The sequence below is a fragment of the Crinia signifera genome, chromosome 6 (assembly GCF_055691185.1).
Source record: "Crinia signifera chromosome 6, ASM5569118v1, whole genome shotgun sequence".
Classification (NCBI taxonomy): Eukaryota; Metazoa; Chordata; class Amphibia; order Anura; family Myobatrachidae; genus Crinia; species Crinia signifera.
The window spans coordinates 270,340,551-270,356,716 of record NC_139222.1 but is presented as its reverse complement, the minus strand read 5'-3'; the positions used below and the strand labels follow the sequence as shown (position 1 = coordinate 270,356,716).

The window sequence follows — 16,166 nt, the reverse complement described above, 5'->3', positions numbered from 1 at the left end:
GCCAGACCAGACAGGTAGATACGGCAGTATTAGGCAGTGGGCCCCAGACCAGACAGGTAGATACAGTATTAGGCAGTGAGCCCCAGACCAGACAGGTAGATACGCCAGTATTAGGCAGTGAGCCCCAGACCAGATGGTAGATATGGTAGTACTAGGCACCAGACAGGTAGATAAGACAGTACTAGGCACAAGACAGGTAGATACGTCAGCAATACTAGTATTGTGCACCAGCAGAATTTATAATAATTAATTTTATTATTAGGTACTGCTTGGCAGTGGCACTCAGTGGCCCACATCAGTGCACCAGCAGCATGGAATTATTTTTTACAGTCCCACACAGCACAAGTATTTTTTATTTATTAAATTAGATATAGCAGCCTAGTATGTAGTTGTACTACTAGGTAGGTACACTTAGGCAGTAACACTGCCAGTGGCAACAGTGGACTGAGTAAATAATACTGGCAACCTCTATTCACAGTATTCAGTGCAGGCAGCACCAGTGGACTATATATAATTCAATTAATTATTAATAATATAGCAGCCTAGTAGGTAGAGAAAATAAACTAGTTGGTAGGTAGGTAGGCAGGCAGTAGTACTGCCAGTGGTCACCACAAAAGGTAGTTATTATATTACACACCACCAGTAGCTTTATGCAGTGCACCAGCAGAATTTATAATAATTAATTTTATATTAGGTACTGCTTGGCAGTGGCACTCAGTGGCACACATCAGTGCACCAGCAGCATGGAATTATTTTTTACAGTCCCACACAGCACAAGTATTATTTTTTTATTAAATTAGATATAGCAGCCTAGTATGTACTAGGTAGGTACACTAGGTAGGCAGTAGCACTGTCAGTGGCAACAGTGGACTGAGTAACTAAATAATACTGGCAGATTCAGTGCAGGCAGCACCAGTGGACTATATATATATATAATATAATTAATTAATTATTAATAGAATATATAATATTACAGCACAGCACCAGAGGTAGACCCCAGCACAAAGGAGACAGTAGAACTACAGGTACACAGTTAGACTGTCCTGCTAAGCAGAGAGGAGAACAGAGTACACAGCAGCACTGAGGGAGACAGCCCCAGCGAATAAAATAATTAATTACAGCACAGCACACCAGAGGTAGACCGCACAGAGGAGACAGTAGTACTACAAGTACACAGTTAGACTACACAGCAGCACTGAGAGACAGCCCCAGCGATTGAAAAATATTGCGTTCAAGCTCAAACATACCTCCCAACTTTTGGAGGTGCCGGGTCGGGACACGGTGCCGATTTTTTGGGGGGCGTGGCCTATCGGGAAGGGGCGTGGTCTATAATCGTGGCAATGCCGCGAGGCCATGCCCCCGTTTTTCGCCGCTGGCCAGCCCCCAGCTCCCCTGCCTGCAAGAATAGACGCTGTGCATGCACAAATGTTGACATAAGTGTGGCAATTCATTGGTGTCGTGAATTGCGGGAGAGGGGGTCGCGGGGGGTGGGTGCCGCGAATCGCGGGAGGGCAGGGTTCACGGGGGTTCCAGTGGGGGGTTGCCGCAAATTGTGGGTGGGGGGGGTCGCGGGTGGGTGCCGCGAATCGTGGGGGGGGGGGGGTTGTGGGGGGGAGGGGTGTGACGCGAATCGCCACAGGAAAAAATCAACACAGAAAGGTCAACACATGTAAATGTTGACATAAGTGTGGCACTTCATTGGTGTCCATGTCGACACATGACAATGAATATGAAAACATTAAAAAAATGAAAAATAAATCTTCAAAAACTCATGTCAACCTTTTTCATTGTCGACCTTAGCCATGTCAGTGTTTTGCATGTGCCTTTTAATCCTGGGGCTGCTGTGAATTGCGGGGGGGGGGGGTGCGCCGCGAATCGCGGGAGGGGGGTCACGGGGGGGCCATGAATCGCACAAGGGGGGTCGCGGGGGGGGGTCGTTTTGCCGCGGATCGCGGGAGGTCGCATGGTGTTTTTGCCGCGAACCGCGGGAGGGGCGTTTGCGGGGTGTTTGCCGCGAATCGCGGGAGGGGGGGGTCGCGGGGGGTGCTTTTTGCCGTGAATCACGGGAGGGGGGTGTTTTTCGCGGGAGGGGGGTCGCGGGAGGGGTGTTTTTGCCGCGAATCGCGCGCGCGGGGGGGTGCCGCGAATCGCGGGAGGGGGGTCACGGGGGGCCGCGAATCGCACAAGGGGGGTCACGGGGGGTCTTTTTGCCACGGATCGCGGGAGGGGGGGTCGCGGGGTGTTTGCCGCGAATCGCGGGAGGGGGTGTCGCAGGGGGTGCTTTTTGCTGCGAATCGCGGGAGGGGGGGTGTTTTTGCAGCGAATCGCGGGAGGGGGGTCGCGGGGGTGATGTTTTTGCCGCGAATCGCACGGGGGGGGGGGGGGGGGGTTGCTGCGAATCGTGGGAGGGGGGGTCGCGGGGGGGGGGGGGGCGGCCGGGGGCGCTCACCTGGTGGCTGTGGAGTAGCAGTGCTGGGCAACATGGGGAGGCAAAGGGTGTCTGGCACTGTCTGTGGGCTCACTGGGCCATACCTCCCAACATTACCCTCTCCAGGAGGGACAGAATTCTCTATTACTGAACTTCCCTCGTAATCTATGATCGCCATCACCTGTGTTAAAACACTTTTCTTTTCAATTAACCTGTTCAGCACAGGCGATGGCAATCATAGATTAAGAGGGAAGTCCAGGAGCAGAGCAATGTGTCCCTCCTGGAGAGGGTCATGTTGGGAGGTATGCTGGGCTGGTTCTCTGCCATGTGAGTCAGTCATGTGAGTCAGAAGCTCCACCCAGCGTTATACACACACTCACACACTTTGAGTGACAGATGTAGCCAAATATATAAGAAATATATATTAACAAACATAACACGTGCAATAACCCAATGAGCTGCATTATTTAGGAGGTGAGAAAATCTCTGCAGGCGCCACGCGCTCCTTTACAAACTTGTATTTTAGGAATCTCTTAAATCCTTCTATATACTGCAGAATTTATCTAAGGATTTCCAGCAAACACCTCTAATATCAGGAGAGAACGGGTAATGTTTGCTGAAAGCAGTCATTTCAATAGTGAAACGCTTTTTTAAAGCTGATTTGCATGTTTGTATTATGCTTCTGAGTTGGGTCTGATTTATATTATTTTTCACATTTCTGTCTATATCAGATGGACGATGAAGTCTGTATATTGCCTACATCTGAATTCATGCTGCAATAAGAATCAGTGCAGCACTTATCCTGCTAATACTCATGAAGTTTGGTATAAATGTCAGAAATATTTCGCTGCCCGAAGCTTTTTTTAATGTCAAAGTTAATTCTGGCAGCTGCTTAGGTTTTTTTTGTGCGTTTTTTTTTTTTTTTTACTAGATTTTCTTTTGTACAAGCATAGGTCACAGTTAAAGTTTTGACATTGCGTTCAACTTCTGTAATAACTGTAATATTCCACTTGCATGAGCCTCTCGGGAGCTGTCTGTTCGCTTATCTTCCCAGCCAATAATGTCAGCCCAGGAATGCAAGGTTTTAATTTTTTTCAATTATTAAGAATTTTTTTTTTTTTTAACTGTATGTGGTCCCTGACACGGAGCACTGTCCTTTCATTGACCGTAACAGTTAGATGAAGGTTATTTCTACAAAATTGCAAACGAAGTACAAGATCCAGAAATTCCAACACAGACCCTTATTAACGGTGTTAGTCTGTTGTATGTCACTTATTATATCGAACATTGGTATATGAGTATCCAATTTACATCTCCTGTATTGTACATTAAAAAAATTGGTAATTAAAAGGGGGCAATTCAATTATTGGTGATGTATACGGAGTGCCGAAGTAGGAGATGAGTGCCGGCACAATGCAAACAATGTTTTCGCCATTGTTTCTGGCACCCAACAGAGGTTCACAGGAATATTGGCATTGGTATTAAAAGGTAATGTGCACAGCTTGATATTACGGCACATTTTGTAGTACGTTGCACCCTAAACTTGCTTGGTTCATGCAGTATATGTGTTTCTTAACAAAAAGCTGTGAAAAGTTTGCAATTAAATATATAGCAGATAGATAGGGGGATATTTATCAACGCTATTGAGAAATAACGTGGAGAACGATAAAGGGGAGTATTCAGTCCCGACAGTCGGAATCCCAGGCCTGTATTCGTTTCTCTCGACAGAAACTCGACAGTAGGAATCCAATATTCCGACTGTCCAGTGTTGGATAGTCCAAGGATAGGCAAAAATGGCTGTGAATTCAACAATCTGCGGCCATTTCCGACAAAAAAAGATCTGACTTGTTTTAAAGTCGGATCTGCTTTGTCGGAAACTGCCTTCAATGCTGTCGGAAATTGTAGCTGCAGTATTATTCATACCGGAATTGAATACCCCCCAAAGTGGAAGTAGATAAAGTACCATCCAACCAACTCTACAGACGTTTGAAAAAATTACGGGAGCTGATTATTTCTCCCTTTATCTCTCTCTCCACTTTTTTATGTCTCCAGGCCTAATAAATACCCCTAGAGCCACTGTGGCTATTACCTTATCAACAATGTGTAATTATTAAGTGCAGCATACTGGTATCTTCGCATGGTGGAAATAATGTAATATCTCTATTGGTTTATATCCTCCGAGATATCAGCGATAATACACAGTCTGGAGTAAGGGGCAAAGGTCACCGAGAAACAGACAGAAGTTACAACACTCGCTGCAAATTAATGAATGAACGTTGATTTGCCAAAGACTAGCGTGTTATGGTTCTAGCAGGTTCATGTGTGGATCTACCCAGACTTCATAAAAGCCAATAAACACTGGCGTAACATTTTACTCTCGCAACACATTCGAGTTTGAACGTCTGTCTTTTAGAATTAAGCAGGAAGAAACTCTATTTCGTAAAAAAGTCATTTGAAATGTACTGTAAATGGTTTACCTGGTGGCTGCGTAACTTGCTTACTGCCAAACTGAACAGTAATGCAGAGGTCGTTATCGAGAGGGAATTTATTGCAGTTCAGCATCTCCGGCCAAGGAAAACCGTAAGACTCCATAACGGGCGCGCAGCTGTCTCGTACCACCTCGCACAGCGAGCGGCAGGGGTATATCGGTCTCTCCAAGCAAATGGGAGCAAACAGGGAGCACAGGAAGAGTTGGGTATCCCGATGGCACCTCTTCGCCAACAGGGGCACCCAGCTGCTGGCTTGTTGTTTCACCTCCGGCATTGTCTCGTGGTCAAGCAAGTTGGGCAGCCGCATCTTCTTGTAGCCTACGTTATGGCAGAGATGGAGATCTTGGGGTATGTCCACGCATTGGCTCTGCTTGGTGTAAAAGCGTCCATTCTGGAAGTTGTCGGACTGCCAGCTGTAATAGTCGTACTCTTCCGCGGAACTCCACAGGATGAAACCGAAGAGCAAAGAGTTGACACAAGCCGCAGCGTTCGACTGGAACCGCATGGTTGCACCACAAACTGGTATAAAAAAATAAAACCCGGCTCTTTATAAATCAATTCATAAATGTGTCCGAAAGTGAACGTCTGCTTTCTGTTACAATTCCAGGAGGAAGTTTAAAGTATAATGAGAGAAAAAAAACATTGGAGAAAAAGTTATCCTTTGCTCGTTACTCCTTTCCCAGTGTGTGTCCCCCTCTCTCTCTCGCTCTCTATCTCTGCCCTCTGCAGCTGCAGGAGGAGACAGCTGGGGCTGGTGTGCTGCACAAGAAGTGAATTAAAAGTCTGTGCTTGTTTGCCTGCTTCCAAACTCCTTACCCAGTTCAGGGAATCTTAGCACCACCCACCTCCTAATCTTTTAAGTGAGCCCTGAAGGATTAGCCAGCAGCCTGTCTACAGTGGCCAAGCCTACGCTTGCTGCCTGGGCTCAGGGTCCTGGCTGCCTGAGCTTGCTTGACAGTCCTACAGGTCTCTGCTTCTGTGCGGACAGACTGAAGAGCACCTTGCAGCCACTTTCACCTGTAGGCGGCCTCCTAGTCCTCTGTCATGGTTTCTTACAGTACTGTATGAGCCGGCTTATATGTATGTCATGCTGGGTAGTGCACATTGCTATTATCACACAGTCATGAAACTTTATTGTAACTTATTCCCATTCATTGTACATTCTATATAATCTCCACATTCTTGCAGCGGTTCTTGTGGCGCATTCCTTACTTTTAAAAGACGTTATTCCCTTTCTTCTGCTCTCTGCAATTCTTTTTTGTCTTCCATTTAGACAAAGTTGCCTATCAATTTACAATTTAAACAGATCGATTGGAGCAGAAATGTAAATTCTGTCCTCTCTGTCGTTCATTTAGGGACAATAAAGTCAATCTGGTTTTAGACCTTGTCACAATCCCACGTGGTTTTAAAGTTGGGGATGACGGGGGTGAGAAGACTGATCCCGGCACCCCAATACAGAGAATACCAAAAGGGGCTCCGTAGGTGACTTAAACCGATCCCCCCTAGTTTATTAACCCTAAATGCTGTACCCCACCACCTAAGCCCCTGACCTGCAGCCTAACCCGCCCTCACAGGCTGACTCCAACCCTCCCCACTAGTGCCAAACCCTACCTGCAGTACCCCTAAACCTAACCTGCCCTGCAGTCTAATCCTAACCACCCCCCTACCCCCCCGCAGGGTGACTCTAACCCTCCACACTAGTGCCAAACCCTAACTGCTGTACCCCTGAACCTAACCTGCACTGCAGTCTAACCCTAACTACCCCCCCGCAGGGTGACTCCAACCCTCCCCACTAGTGCCAAACCCTAACTGCAGTACCCCTGAACCTAACCTGCACTGCAGTCTAATCCTAACCACCCCCCTACCCCCCCGCAGGGTGACTCTAACCCTCCCCACTAGTGCCAAACCCTAACTGCAGTACCCCTGAACCTAACCTGCACTGCAGTCTAAACCCTAACCACCCCCTCCCCCAGCAGGGTGTCTCTAACCCTCCCCACTAATGCCTAACCCCCGTACCCCGCCACTTGAACCTAAGAATCTGTCCGGTAGCCTAACCCCAACCCCCCTGCAGGGTGACCCTAACCCTCCCCGCTAGACCTAACCCCACACCCCGTCGCCTAAACCTAACCCGCCCTGCAGCCTTAAACTCTAACCCCCCAGCAGGGTGACCCTAACAGCTAGTGTCTAACCCTAACCCCCCTACCCCGCTGACTATACCTAAGGCACTGCCCTGCAGGCTTACCCTAACCCCCCTGCAGTGTGACCCTAACACTCCCCACTAGTGTCTAATCCTGCCCGCCGCCTGGACCTAACCAGCCCTGCCTCCTAAACCAAACTCCGCCCTCTTGTAAGTGCTTCAGGCATGGTCCCTCGCTGCATTCGCCATGCGTCGGGCACACTATGTTATTCTCGCACCACGCCCTAGTGGATGGTAGGGCATGAAATACCGCCTGTCTGCTAAAAAAACAGTGAAAAACCCCATGTTGACCTTTTGACTGTCGACCTTGCCCATTTTGACCTAATGTTTGTGTCAATCTAATGACCTGTCGACCTTGACCCATGTCGACCTTGACCCATGTCAACCTTACTGCCTGTCGACCCAGTGGTGTCGACCCAATGCTTGTTGACCTATTTACTGTAGACCCAATGACCGTATCCCCTTATTACAGGGTGATGCACCCTGGGGTAAGATAACAGCGACCCAGGCCACTCCTACAGTATAACACTTGAGCAGAACTGCTGATATAACTATAATGGCCGGGTGCCACAACGAGTACTTGCATATCCAGGGGAACCTTACAGTGATATGGATGTTCTGCAGAAATATAGGTTGCCGATTTCGATTCATTTTGATCAAGTTCTTTGTATGTACTGTAAATGGTTAAAACAAAGAACTATTAGATATTCATTTTGGCCACGAGACTGAGGGGTAGATTTATTAAGCTCGGTGAAGTGATAAACTGTCTGGTTTTTATCACCGGCCAATCAGCTCCTACCTGTCATGTTTCAAACCAAGCCTGTAACTTCACAGGAAGGAGCTGATTGGCCGGTGATAAAAACCAGACAGTTTATCACTTCACCGAGCTTAATAAACCTACCCCTTAGATACTAAGGTCGCCATGGACCCGAGAAGGTTGGTGCAATTCTAATAAGTGATCTTATGGTTCACTATACTGCTCCCTGATATAGCACAGCTCCCAGACATTGTACAGGATCAGTCCGTAGGCCCCCCCCCCAGTCACACTGATATTCCGGTAATTTGTCCTCTGGCAAAAATATTCACAACAATTCTGATATTAATTCTGACTGTACGGATGCAGTAACCGAAAAACTTCTACATTAATCAGCATCTGTGTGATTGCAGCGTGTTTTTAAATTGAAACCTTACATATTAGAATCTGCATATTTAACCTTTGCTCTATTTGGGATTACTACATACAATATATATATATTCACATACTGTACATTATTACAGCCTGTAACCCCAGGGAGTTATGCGTTCTCTACAAGCAGTATGTCCGCGAGTCCTGCCCCTTAGCAATGGGGAAGATAGAACTGCCGTCACAGGCTTCCCCATTATGGCGTAAGCTCATCCCAATCACCCGCAGGCAAGATACATTTTGATGCCCCCTGTCCCGTACAAAGGTAAATATAGCGAGCAGTAAGGCAGCCCATACAGCCAAGTTCAATAATTTGGCTAGCTGGCTTTGGTGCAGAAACTGATAAGAGCTAGGGATGGCCATTGTTGCCTTTAGCATCAATGGCAAAAGTGCAACTGGCCATCGATAGTGTATAACTATTCAATGGATGACCATCGATGTTTTTGTATATCGATGGTCATCCATTTTCTGTGATTAAGTGGCCTGTGGGCCAATCAAAATGCGGGGGCGGGGCTTCGTGGGTGTCAGGGGCGGAGCTATGCTCAAGGTCCCAGCACTTTAGGGAAAAAGCAAAAACGAATCTATTCGTTTAAGCTTTACATCAATGGTGGGAAACCATTTGTTTCTCCCCCATCGATGGCAAAACTATTCGACATCGGCCATAAACCATGGATGATTTCTAATTAAATCAATGATCGTTGGCCATCCCTAATAAGAGCCGCGCTGAGCAGAGTGGGGCTTTGCCTATTCTTTTTATAGGCAAAGCCCCACACAATCTAGGCTTTCCTTTCGGGCGATAGCGACACGCAGGACCACGCTTAGCCATCGCTGCAGGGCAAACATATGGAGCAAAAGGCATTGAAATCGCCCCATGTGTATGCTCTTAAGGCTGCAGGAGGGGAATTGAGATTAGGGGAGAGGATAGGGTAATGCTGCAGGATGGGGTGTTAGAAGAGAGAATAGCATACCTCCCAACTGTCCCGAATACCACAGGAACGTCCCAGTTTTCAGGGACGTTCCCGCGTCCCTCCTGTGGCAGTGTCCCACGGCGGGGAAGGGGGCAGTTGGTAGTCCCCCCTATAAGTTGGTGACCAGCGCTGTATAGGCGCTGTGCTCATGCGCACAGCATCTATTCCGGCAGCCAGAGGGGCTGGGGGCATGGCCCAGAGGCTCACAGAGCCTCTGGGCCATGCCCCCACAGTTTTAAAGCAGGACATCGCAATTCTAGGCCACGCCCCCTTTCTCAGCAAGCCACGCCCCTCGATTTCGTCCCTACTTGCAAGACTTAAAAGTTGGGATGTATGGAATAGGGTGAGGCTGCACGTGCAGGAGGGGAAAGGTTAGGGGATAGCTTAGGCTAAGGCTGTACTAGGAGGGTAGCAGGTTATCTGTCTCTGGCTGTAGCCCACTCCCAGGGCTGGATTTGTGCCTTGGCCCGTGAGGCACCGGCCTCAGGGCGGCACCATTTAAGGCCTGCTGGCAGACTGACATTCCGTTAAATAGCAGCATTGCACAGCGGGTGGGCAGTGGCGAGTGACGAGCACCGCCTCCGCAGACATGAATTATCATATCTTGGCGGCAGCGCCGCTCGTCACCCGCCACTGCCCACCCACTCTGCCATGCACATTACATCACCGCTTAGTGGCTGGGTCCGACGGTCCCCCTGTGTATCCGGAAATGGCTCAGGCTCACTGCTGGCGGCGCCCGCCCATTGGCTACTCTACACACACACACACAGTCTATTGGCTGCGTATCCAGCAGCTGAGCGGCGCGCAGATTTTCCCTGTGTGAGAGAGTCACAGTGTGAGAGAGACTGACGGATACACTGCTAATCACTGTACTAATAAGTGCCTCCCTCCCTCCGGGTCATCTGTACAGTGAGCAGCCCAGAGTGCTTAAAAAAATATTAAGGTGGGCTAGAGTTAAATTTTAATGAAATATATAAATAACAATGTATATACATATATGATTACATTAAAATAGGGGGGAGGGACAAAAAAATGTTGTGCCTAGGGGTGGCCTGACCCCTAAATTCGCCCCTGCCCACTCCCCGCTCCTACCCTGCATTTTACAAGCTCCATTAATGTGTAATTTGACCTGTGTGAGCCATAGGCAGGGGAAGTGATTGGGGGGGGGGGGGGGGGGGAATCTCCTGGCTGTGGCTGGTGGTAGCTGCTCACAGTATGTGGGGCTCCTGTGCCCGGGTGCTGGGTTGGCTGCTGGAAGCTGCATTGGAAGCTGTGTGTGTGCAGGCTGGGCAGTCTCCTGCTGCTGGTGATCATCCCCAGAGGTCAGAGGAGCATGTGCTGGGCTCTCCTCCAATCAGGGCTCAGCACATGCTCCTCTGACCCCACTGCAGTGCCTCCTGGGATTTTTTACCCAGTAGTGCACTGCAGAGTACTGTGTGCTGCCCCCCCCTCCCCTGCATCATGAGATAATCGATGCTGTGTGGTGGCAACCCTAGACGAGGCGGATTAAGGTGGTAAAGAGATGACAAGGGTTATAGTACGGAGAGGAGATAACGGTAAGAGTGCAGAGGGTAAAGGCCACTCTGGGGCAGATGTATAAACCAGCGTTAAGTGCATTTCTGTACTTAACGCTGGTTAACTGGGGGGGGGGGGGGGTTATGTTTTTTTTCAATGTATGAACAGTGTACCTAACGTGCGCTAGGGACAGCCCACCGAGTTACGCTCAGCGGGCCTGTCCCCTGCAATATCCCCCAGTAGCGGCTGGGGCGATGAATTAACAGCCACCTAGGAGTTAAATCACCCCGGCTGCAATGCCAGCTCAGGGCTAGCGTTGTCCTATCCCCACTGCGGGGACAATGCTAGCCCTACTGCTGGCTCTGGGCTGTGCTGGAAATCTCGCAGTAAAACCCATTACAGGCGGCCTGGGGGGGAGTACGATTGCGCATGCGCAGGGAAGCCGTGGGTGCCCATAAGGAAAGCCGTTAACGCTGGGCATAACGGCTCTCTTTATCAGCAGAGGGGCGATTAATACATTCGGCCGCTACGGGTGCCCGCTTCTCCACGCTATGCAGGAGAAGCGGGAACCGTTATTTTAAAAACGTTAGGGGCAGATTAATACTGTACATCTGCCCCAGTGTATGGTAGGTAAACATTAATTATAACTATTATAGTGCAATTATTCTATTTATGGGAGCACTTACCCATTGTGACGTAAGGCAGGCCAAATGCAAATCTGTTGTGGCGAGACTGCATTGTCAGCATGCCTTAATGGGGTGTGAGGACAATGGATGTATAAAGTTTGGTAAGCAATAAGATATAAGAATGCTCTCCTGTGTTACCGATACACAGGGCCGCCGAAAGGGGCCTGGGCAGCTGCCCACAGTGGCACTGCACCACCCCCCGCACCCGCACAAATCCCCCACCCGGCGGCCAGGCGCGCACAATACAAAGTGTAGCCTGCAGAGCGCAGAGCCTAGGATACAGAGGGGCTCGGCGCTCTGCAGACTGCACTGTGCAGTGAGTGCTCCGAGCCCCGAGTCCTGGAGGGAGAAGATGCTGCGCCGCCGTCACCACTGGTAAGTAATAGTAATTGGAGGGGAGGAGGCAGGGGGCCGGCGCGTGCGAGGGGGGGTGTCGCTGGGGGCCCGGGCCCCAACATTACTAGTGGTGGCCCTGCCGATACAATATATGTGCCACCCACCTTTCTGTGTATGTCCGCACATGACATCAGCAGGGACCGCATGTGTGTGAGTAACAAAATGTAGCAATATCTTAACAACATAGTGCCACAAACCAATGACCTGTGTCCTGTGCATCGATTACAGATGTTGCTAGACTCAGTTCTATTGGGGGTGATTCAGGTTGGTTTTCAAAAGCAAACTCCTTACTTAATGGACAAACCCATGCTGCTCTGCCGGTGGGGCAGATGTAACATGTGTAGAGAGTTACATTTGGGTAAGTTATTTTGTTTCTGTGCAGGTAAATACTGGCTGCTTTATTTTTACACTGCAATTTACATTTCTGTTTGAACACACCACAGCCAAATGTAGCTCTCTCTGCACATATTACATCTGCCCCACCTGCAATGCACATGGTTTTGCGAATTAGAAAGCGGTTTTGCTTTTGCGAGACAACCTGAATTAGGCCCTGTATATATAATGGGAGTAGAAAATCTATTTGCTTGCTCCTGTAATGGGAAGTACCAAACCCCTGAAATCTGTAATAAAGTCTGAATTTGCATTAAGGTGAGTAGTCATTGATTAATTGGCTGTTCTTTCCTTCACCACCAAATGTTATGCTGCACTACATGGGTGACGGGGTGGTTTCTGCTGCTGCAGCACTTATTATAATCAGATGCTGAAATTATATACTTTTTTAAGGCTGTGCGTAGATTTATGGTGATAAATACATAAACACTGCCTCTGGGAATGTCAATGCGAATGCACACAAACTGAGGAAAGATCTGGGGCATATATTAATTAATGCAAACAGCCACATCAGTGGGTGGTTGACTATTGAGGAGTCACCATGGAGAACCCCCTGTATGAAATCCCGCTCACAATCCAGAACCGTTTATTAATAAATCTGTTTTAGTTGCAGGTTTCAAGTCCAGTAGAAGCAATGTCTGGCACTTTCTTCATATTTACTTACAGTATTTAGATTTGTATCTTATGGGGCAGATGTATTTAGCCCGGAGAAGTAATAAAGTGGGATGAAATAAAGCAACCAGCCGATCTGCCCATAACTGTCATTTTTCAAACCCAGTCTGTAACTTGACAGTTAGGAGCTGAAGGTGGTAACGCTGCTGTGTTACCACCTTCCACTTTATCCCTTCTCCAGGTTTAATACATCTGCCCCTGAGGGGTAGATTTATTAAGCTTGGTGAAGTGATAAACTGTCTGGTTTTTATCACCGGCCAATCAGCTCCTACCTGTGAAGTTACAGGCTTGGTTTGAAAAATGAGAGGTAGGAGCTGATTGCCCGGTGATAAAAACAGTTTATCTCTTCACCAAGCTTAATAAATCTACCCCTGAGTTACTAGCACAAAAGCATAAATCTATTACATGTTGTAAATACTAGACCTATTCATTATTAGGGGCCCGATTGGGCTGCCTAGTATTCACAGAAAAATGTGGGAGGAGTAGTTTACTCTTCCAGGAGTGTGGGTGATTACACGAAAAACTGGGAGTCTCCCACAGGTTTCAGGAGTGTAGGTAAGTATGGATGAAAGCCAATGGGGGTTATCCCTAGTAATAGTGGTTTAGTCACTGCTGGTAAATTTTTGTTGTATGGAGCTAAACCCCAAAAAATCTACCATCATGTGTGAACAAGCCAATTTAGCCCGTTAAAGAAAAAAAAGAATAAGTTGCTCCCATAGGGAGACAATATCTTTCGTTCCATGAATACAATGCAAGTGTATTATTGTGAGCAGGTCACGTGCAATGAAAGATGAAGATTAATCTAATCACAGGGTTTATTAGTGAGAGATTTTAATCCCTGAAATGTATAACAATGTTTTTGTGTTGTGTAATCTAATCAATCCTCCTGGTTTTTGTTTAAGTTTCCACTATTCAGCAGGCAGAAACCTAAACGTCCTGTAGAAACTTCATCCAACACAACAGCGAGTTAACCTTTAGCCCAATACACACCAGGCAACCCCGGCCACCACCAATATAGTTAATTAGTGTTCCCGCTAGGCTGCGCCCTGCTCAATTTTTAAAGGGCAAAATGCGCCCTGCCCACTAGCAGCACCCTCCTAAAACAGCCTGGTGCCTGCCCCGACTGTGTGCACGGGAAGCGCAGCGCCGCCTTAGATGGCGATTCCAGGCGCTTCCCCGGCAGCACGGCAACTTCGGCGGCACCGGGCCCGCCCCCTTTAGTGACGGTGGTGACCAGGTCCACCCCTTTTCATGACGTCGCGGCCCGGGCATGCCCCTTTTGTGACGTTGGCGGCCGGGGACTACCCTCAACTGTGACATCGGCAGGCCAGGTCCGTCCCCCTTGCGCTGCCCCAGTGCAGTGGTGCCCTGCCTGCCCGCATTTCTAGAGTGAACACTAGTTAATAATATCGTCAGCAGGTGGCCGATATTGAGCGTACACACTGAACTATAACGGTAAATGATATAGTTCAATGACATCACCAACTATAAAGCCCAATTGACCAGCATGTTCTCCCGAAGGCAGGGGTCATTAACTTTACGCAGGAGCACGCATTGTTAACGATATTGAGTGAGCACACAAGAGGATATAGTAAAATATATCACTCAACTATTGCTGTACCGTCATTCTGCAGGTGCCGGACGGCTCCCCGACAGTCGGGATTCCGACAGTCATTCCTCCGACGTCGGAATCCCGACTGCTCCCTCGTGGGGGTCCACCGCCCCCGCAAGGGGCTTCATTGCGCTCCCCCCTCTGTGCAGTCAGGATTCCCACATCTGACTAATGACTGTCGGAATCCCGACCGTCTGGGATTTATACCACACCCCCCGTATTCTGCCATATAACTTATTCCTCATACTTTCCGACATTGCCTCTTGGGCGGGGTATTGGGGGCGTGGCTAGTGTGAAGGTGGGTCAGCTATACAGTGCTGTAAAACAGCGAATTGCATCACCGGGAACCCCTCGGTATGCCCGCTTGTGTTCTGTAACTGGGCGACTGGGGGAAGGGGGGGTGTGGGGGACTTTATGTAGTTATGTCACTATTCCCAAAATTAAATGTCACCTTATCTTCATCATGGCAGAAAACTTTTCCTGGTACCATTTGTTATCGCATTTGAGTGCATATTTTATTTGTTATTATGTATTAGCAGTTTCTTATATAGCGGATTCTGTTAGGCATTACAATTGGAAACAACAGTGATAAAACAAACGGGGTGCTTATGCTTACAAGAGGTAAGAACAGGGATGCCGACAGCTGTGCCAAGCCCAGATAATGGAGCAGATGTATTAAGCCTTAACAAGAGATAAATGCAAGGGTGATAAGGAGAGATAAACGTCCAGCCAATCAGCTCCTTACTGACTTTTTTCAAACACAGCCTGTAACATGGCAGTTGAGATGTGATTGGCTGGACGTTTATCTCTCCTTATAACCCTTGCATTTATCTCTTGTTAAGGCTTAATACATCTGCCCCAATGAGAGGGGGCATGGCCAGCCCCCCTCCTGCAGGTTTGTGGCCGACGGCACTCTGCTGGAGTGAGAATCACTGCCCTCTTTTACCACTGTCTACAACAGGGAAGAAGGGTGGGGGTGGGGTGACATTGGGGCCCAATTAGAGGTACCTGCTCCCAAGGCTGCCACTAGGAATTTTGGGGCCTGGGACTGATTTCCGGTCTGGGACCCTCAGCCGCCCCTCCCTCCCCCCAATCTCCCCCCTTCCTTCACTTACCGCCTGACTCCGGCTCCCTCATCCCCTCCTGCTGAACGTAGTGGGTCCCGAATCACATGTTTCTTCAATGCAGGATGCCGGCGGCCAATTAAAATGCAGCACCAGCTGGTGAGCCAATCAGAGCTCGGATACCGGCAAGCCACTCTGATTGGCTAACGGTACACGAGCTCTGATTGTCTCAAAAGCCGGTGCAGCATTTTAATTGGCCGCCGGCGTCCTGCAACCTGTCCTTCGTTCAGTGCACCGAGTGCAGCTCAGGCAGCACAGAAGAAGGTTGCAGTGGGCAAAATGAGCTGCCCGGGCCCTTTCACAGTTCCCCCCCTGTAGGCGGCCCTGCCTTCTTCCCACTCTCTGCGCCACTGGGTAGTAAGGCCCCGCTCTCAGACAATCTATAGATATTTAGGTTATGAACTGTGTAGTGTTAAGACTTTCTGATGTATCCTTACAACGCAGGCTACAAACTACTGTATTGCATCATTTATGAATAGGAAAAAGTGGGCAGATGCAGTTTTGTG

At 48.7% G+C, this 16,166-nt stretch overlaps 1 protein-coding gene across 2 annotated transcripts in view; it reads right to left on the bottom strand.

The window, feature by feature from the left end:
• The window catches only part of SFRP5 (secreted frizzled related protein 5), a 91,078-nt gene extending 85,351 nt beyond the window's left edge, over positions 1 to 5,727 (bottom strand). For both annotated transcript variants that reach the window (XR_014444638.1, XM_083149574.1), the window contains exon 1: positions 4,906 to 5,727. Coding sequence is in view for 1 of the 2 variants with exons in the window: in XM_083149574.1 (XP_083005700.1) it covers positions 4,906 to 5,422 (517 nt within the window). In the remaining variant the exon portion in view is untranslated. The remainder of the gene's footprint in view (positions 1 to 4,905) is intronic.
• Positions 5,728 to 16,166: the final 10,439 nt, after the last annotated feature.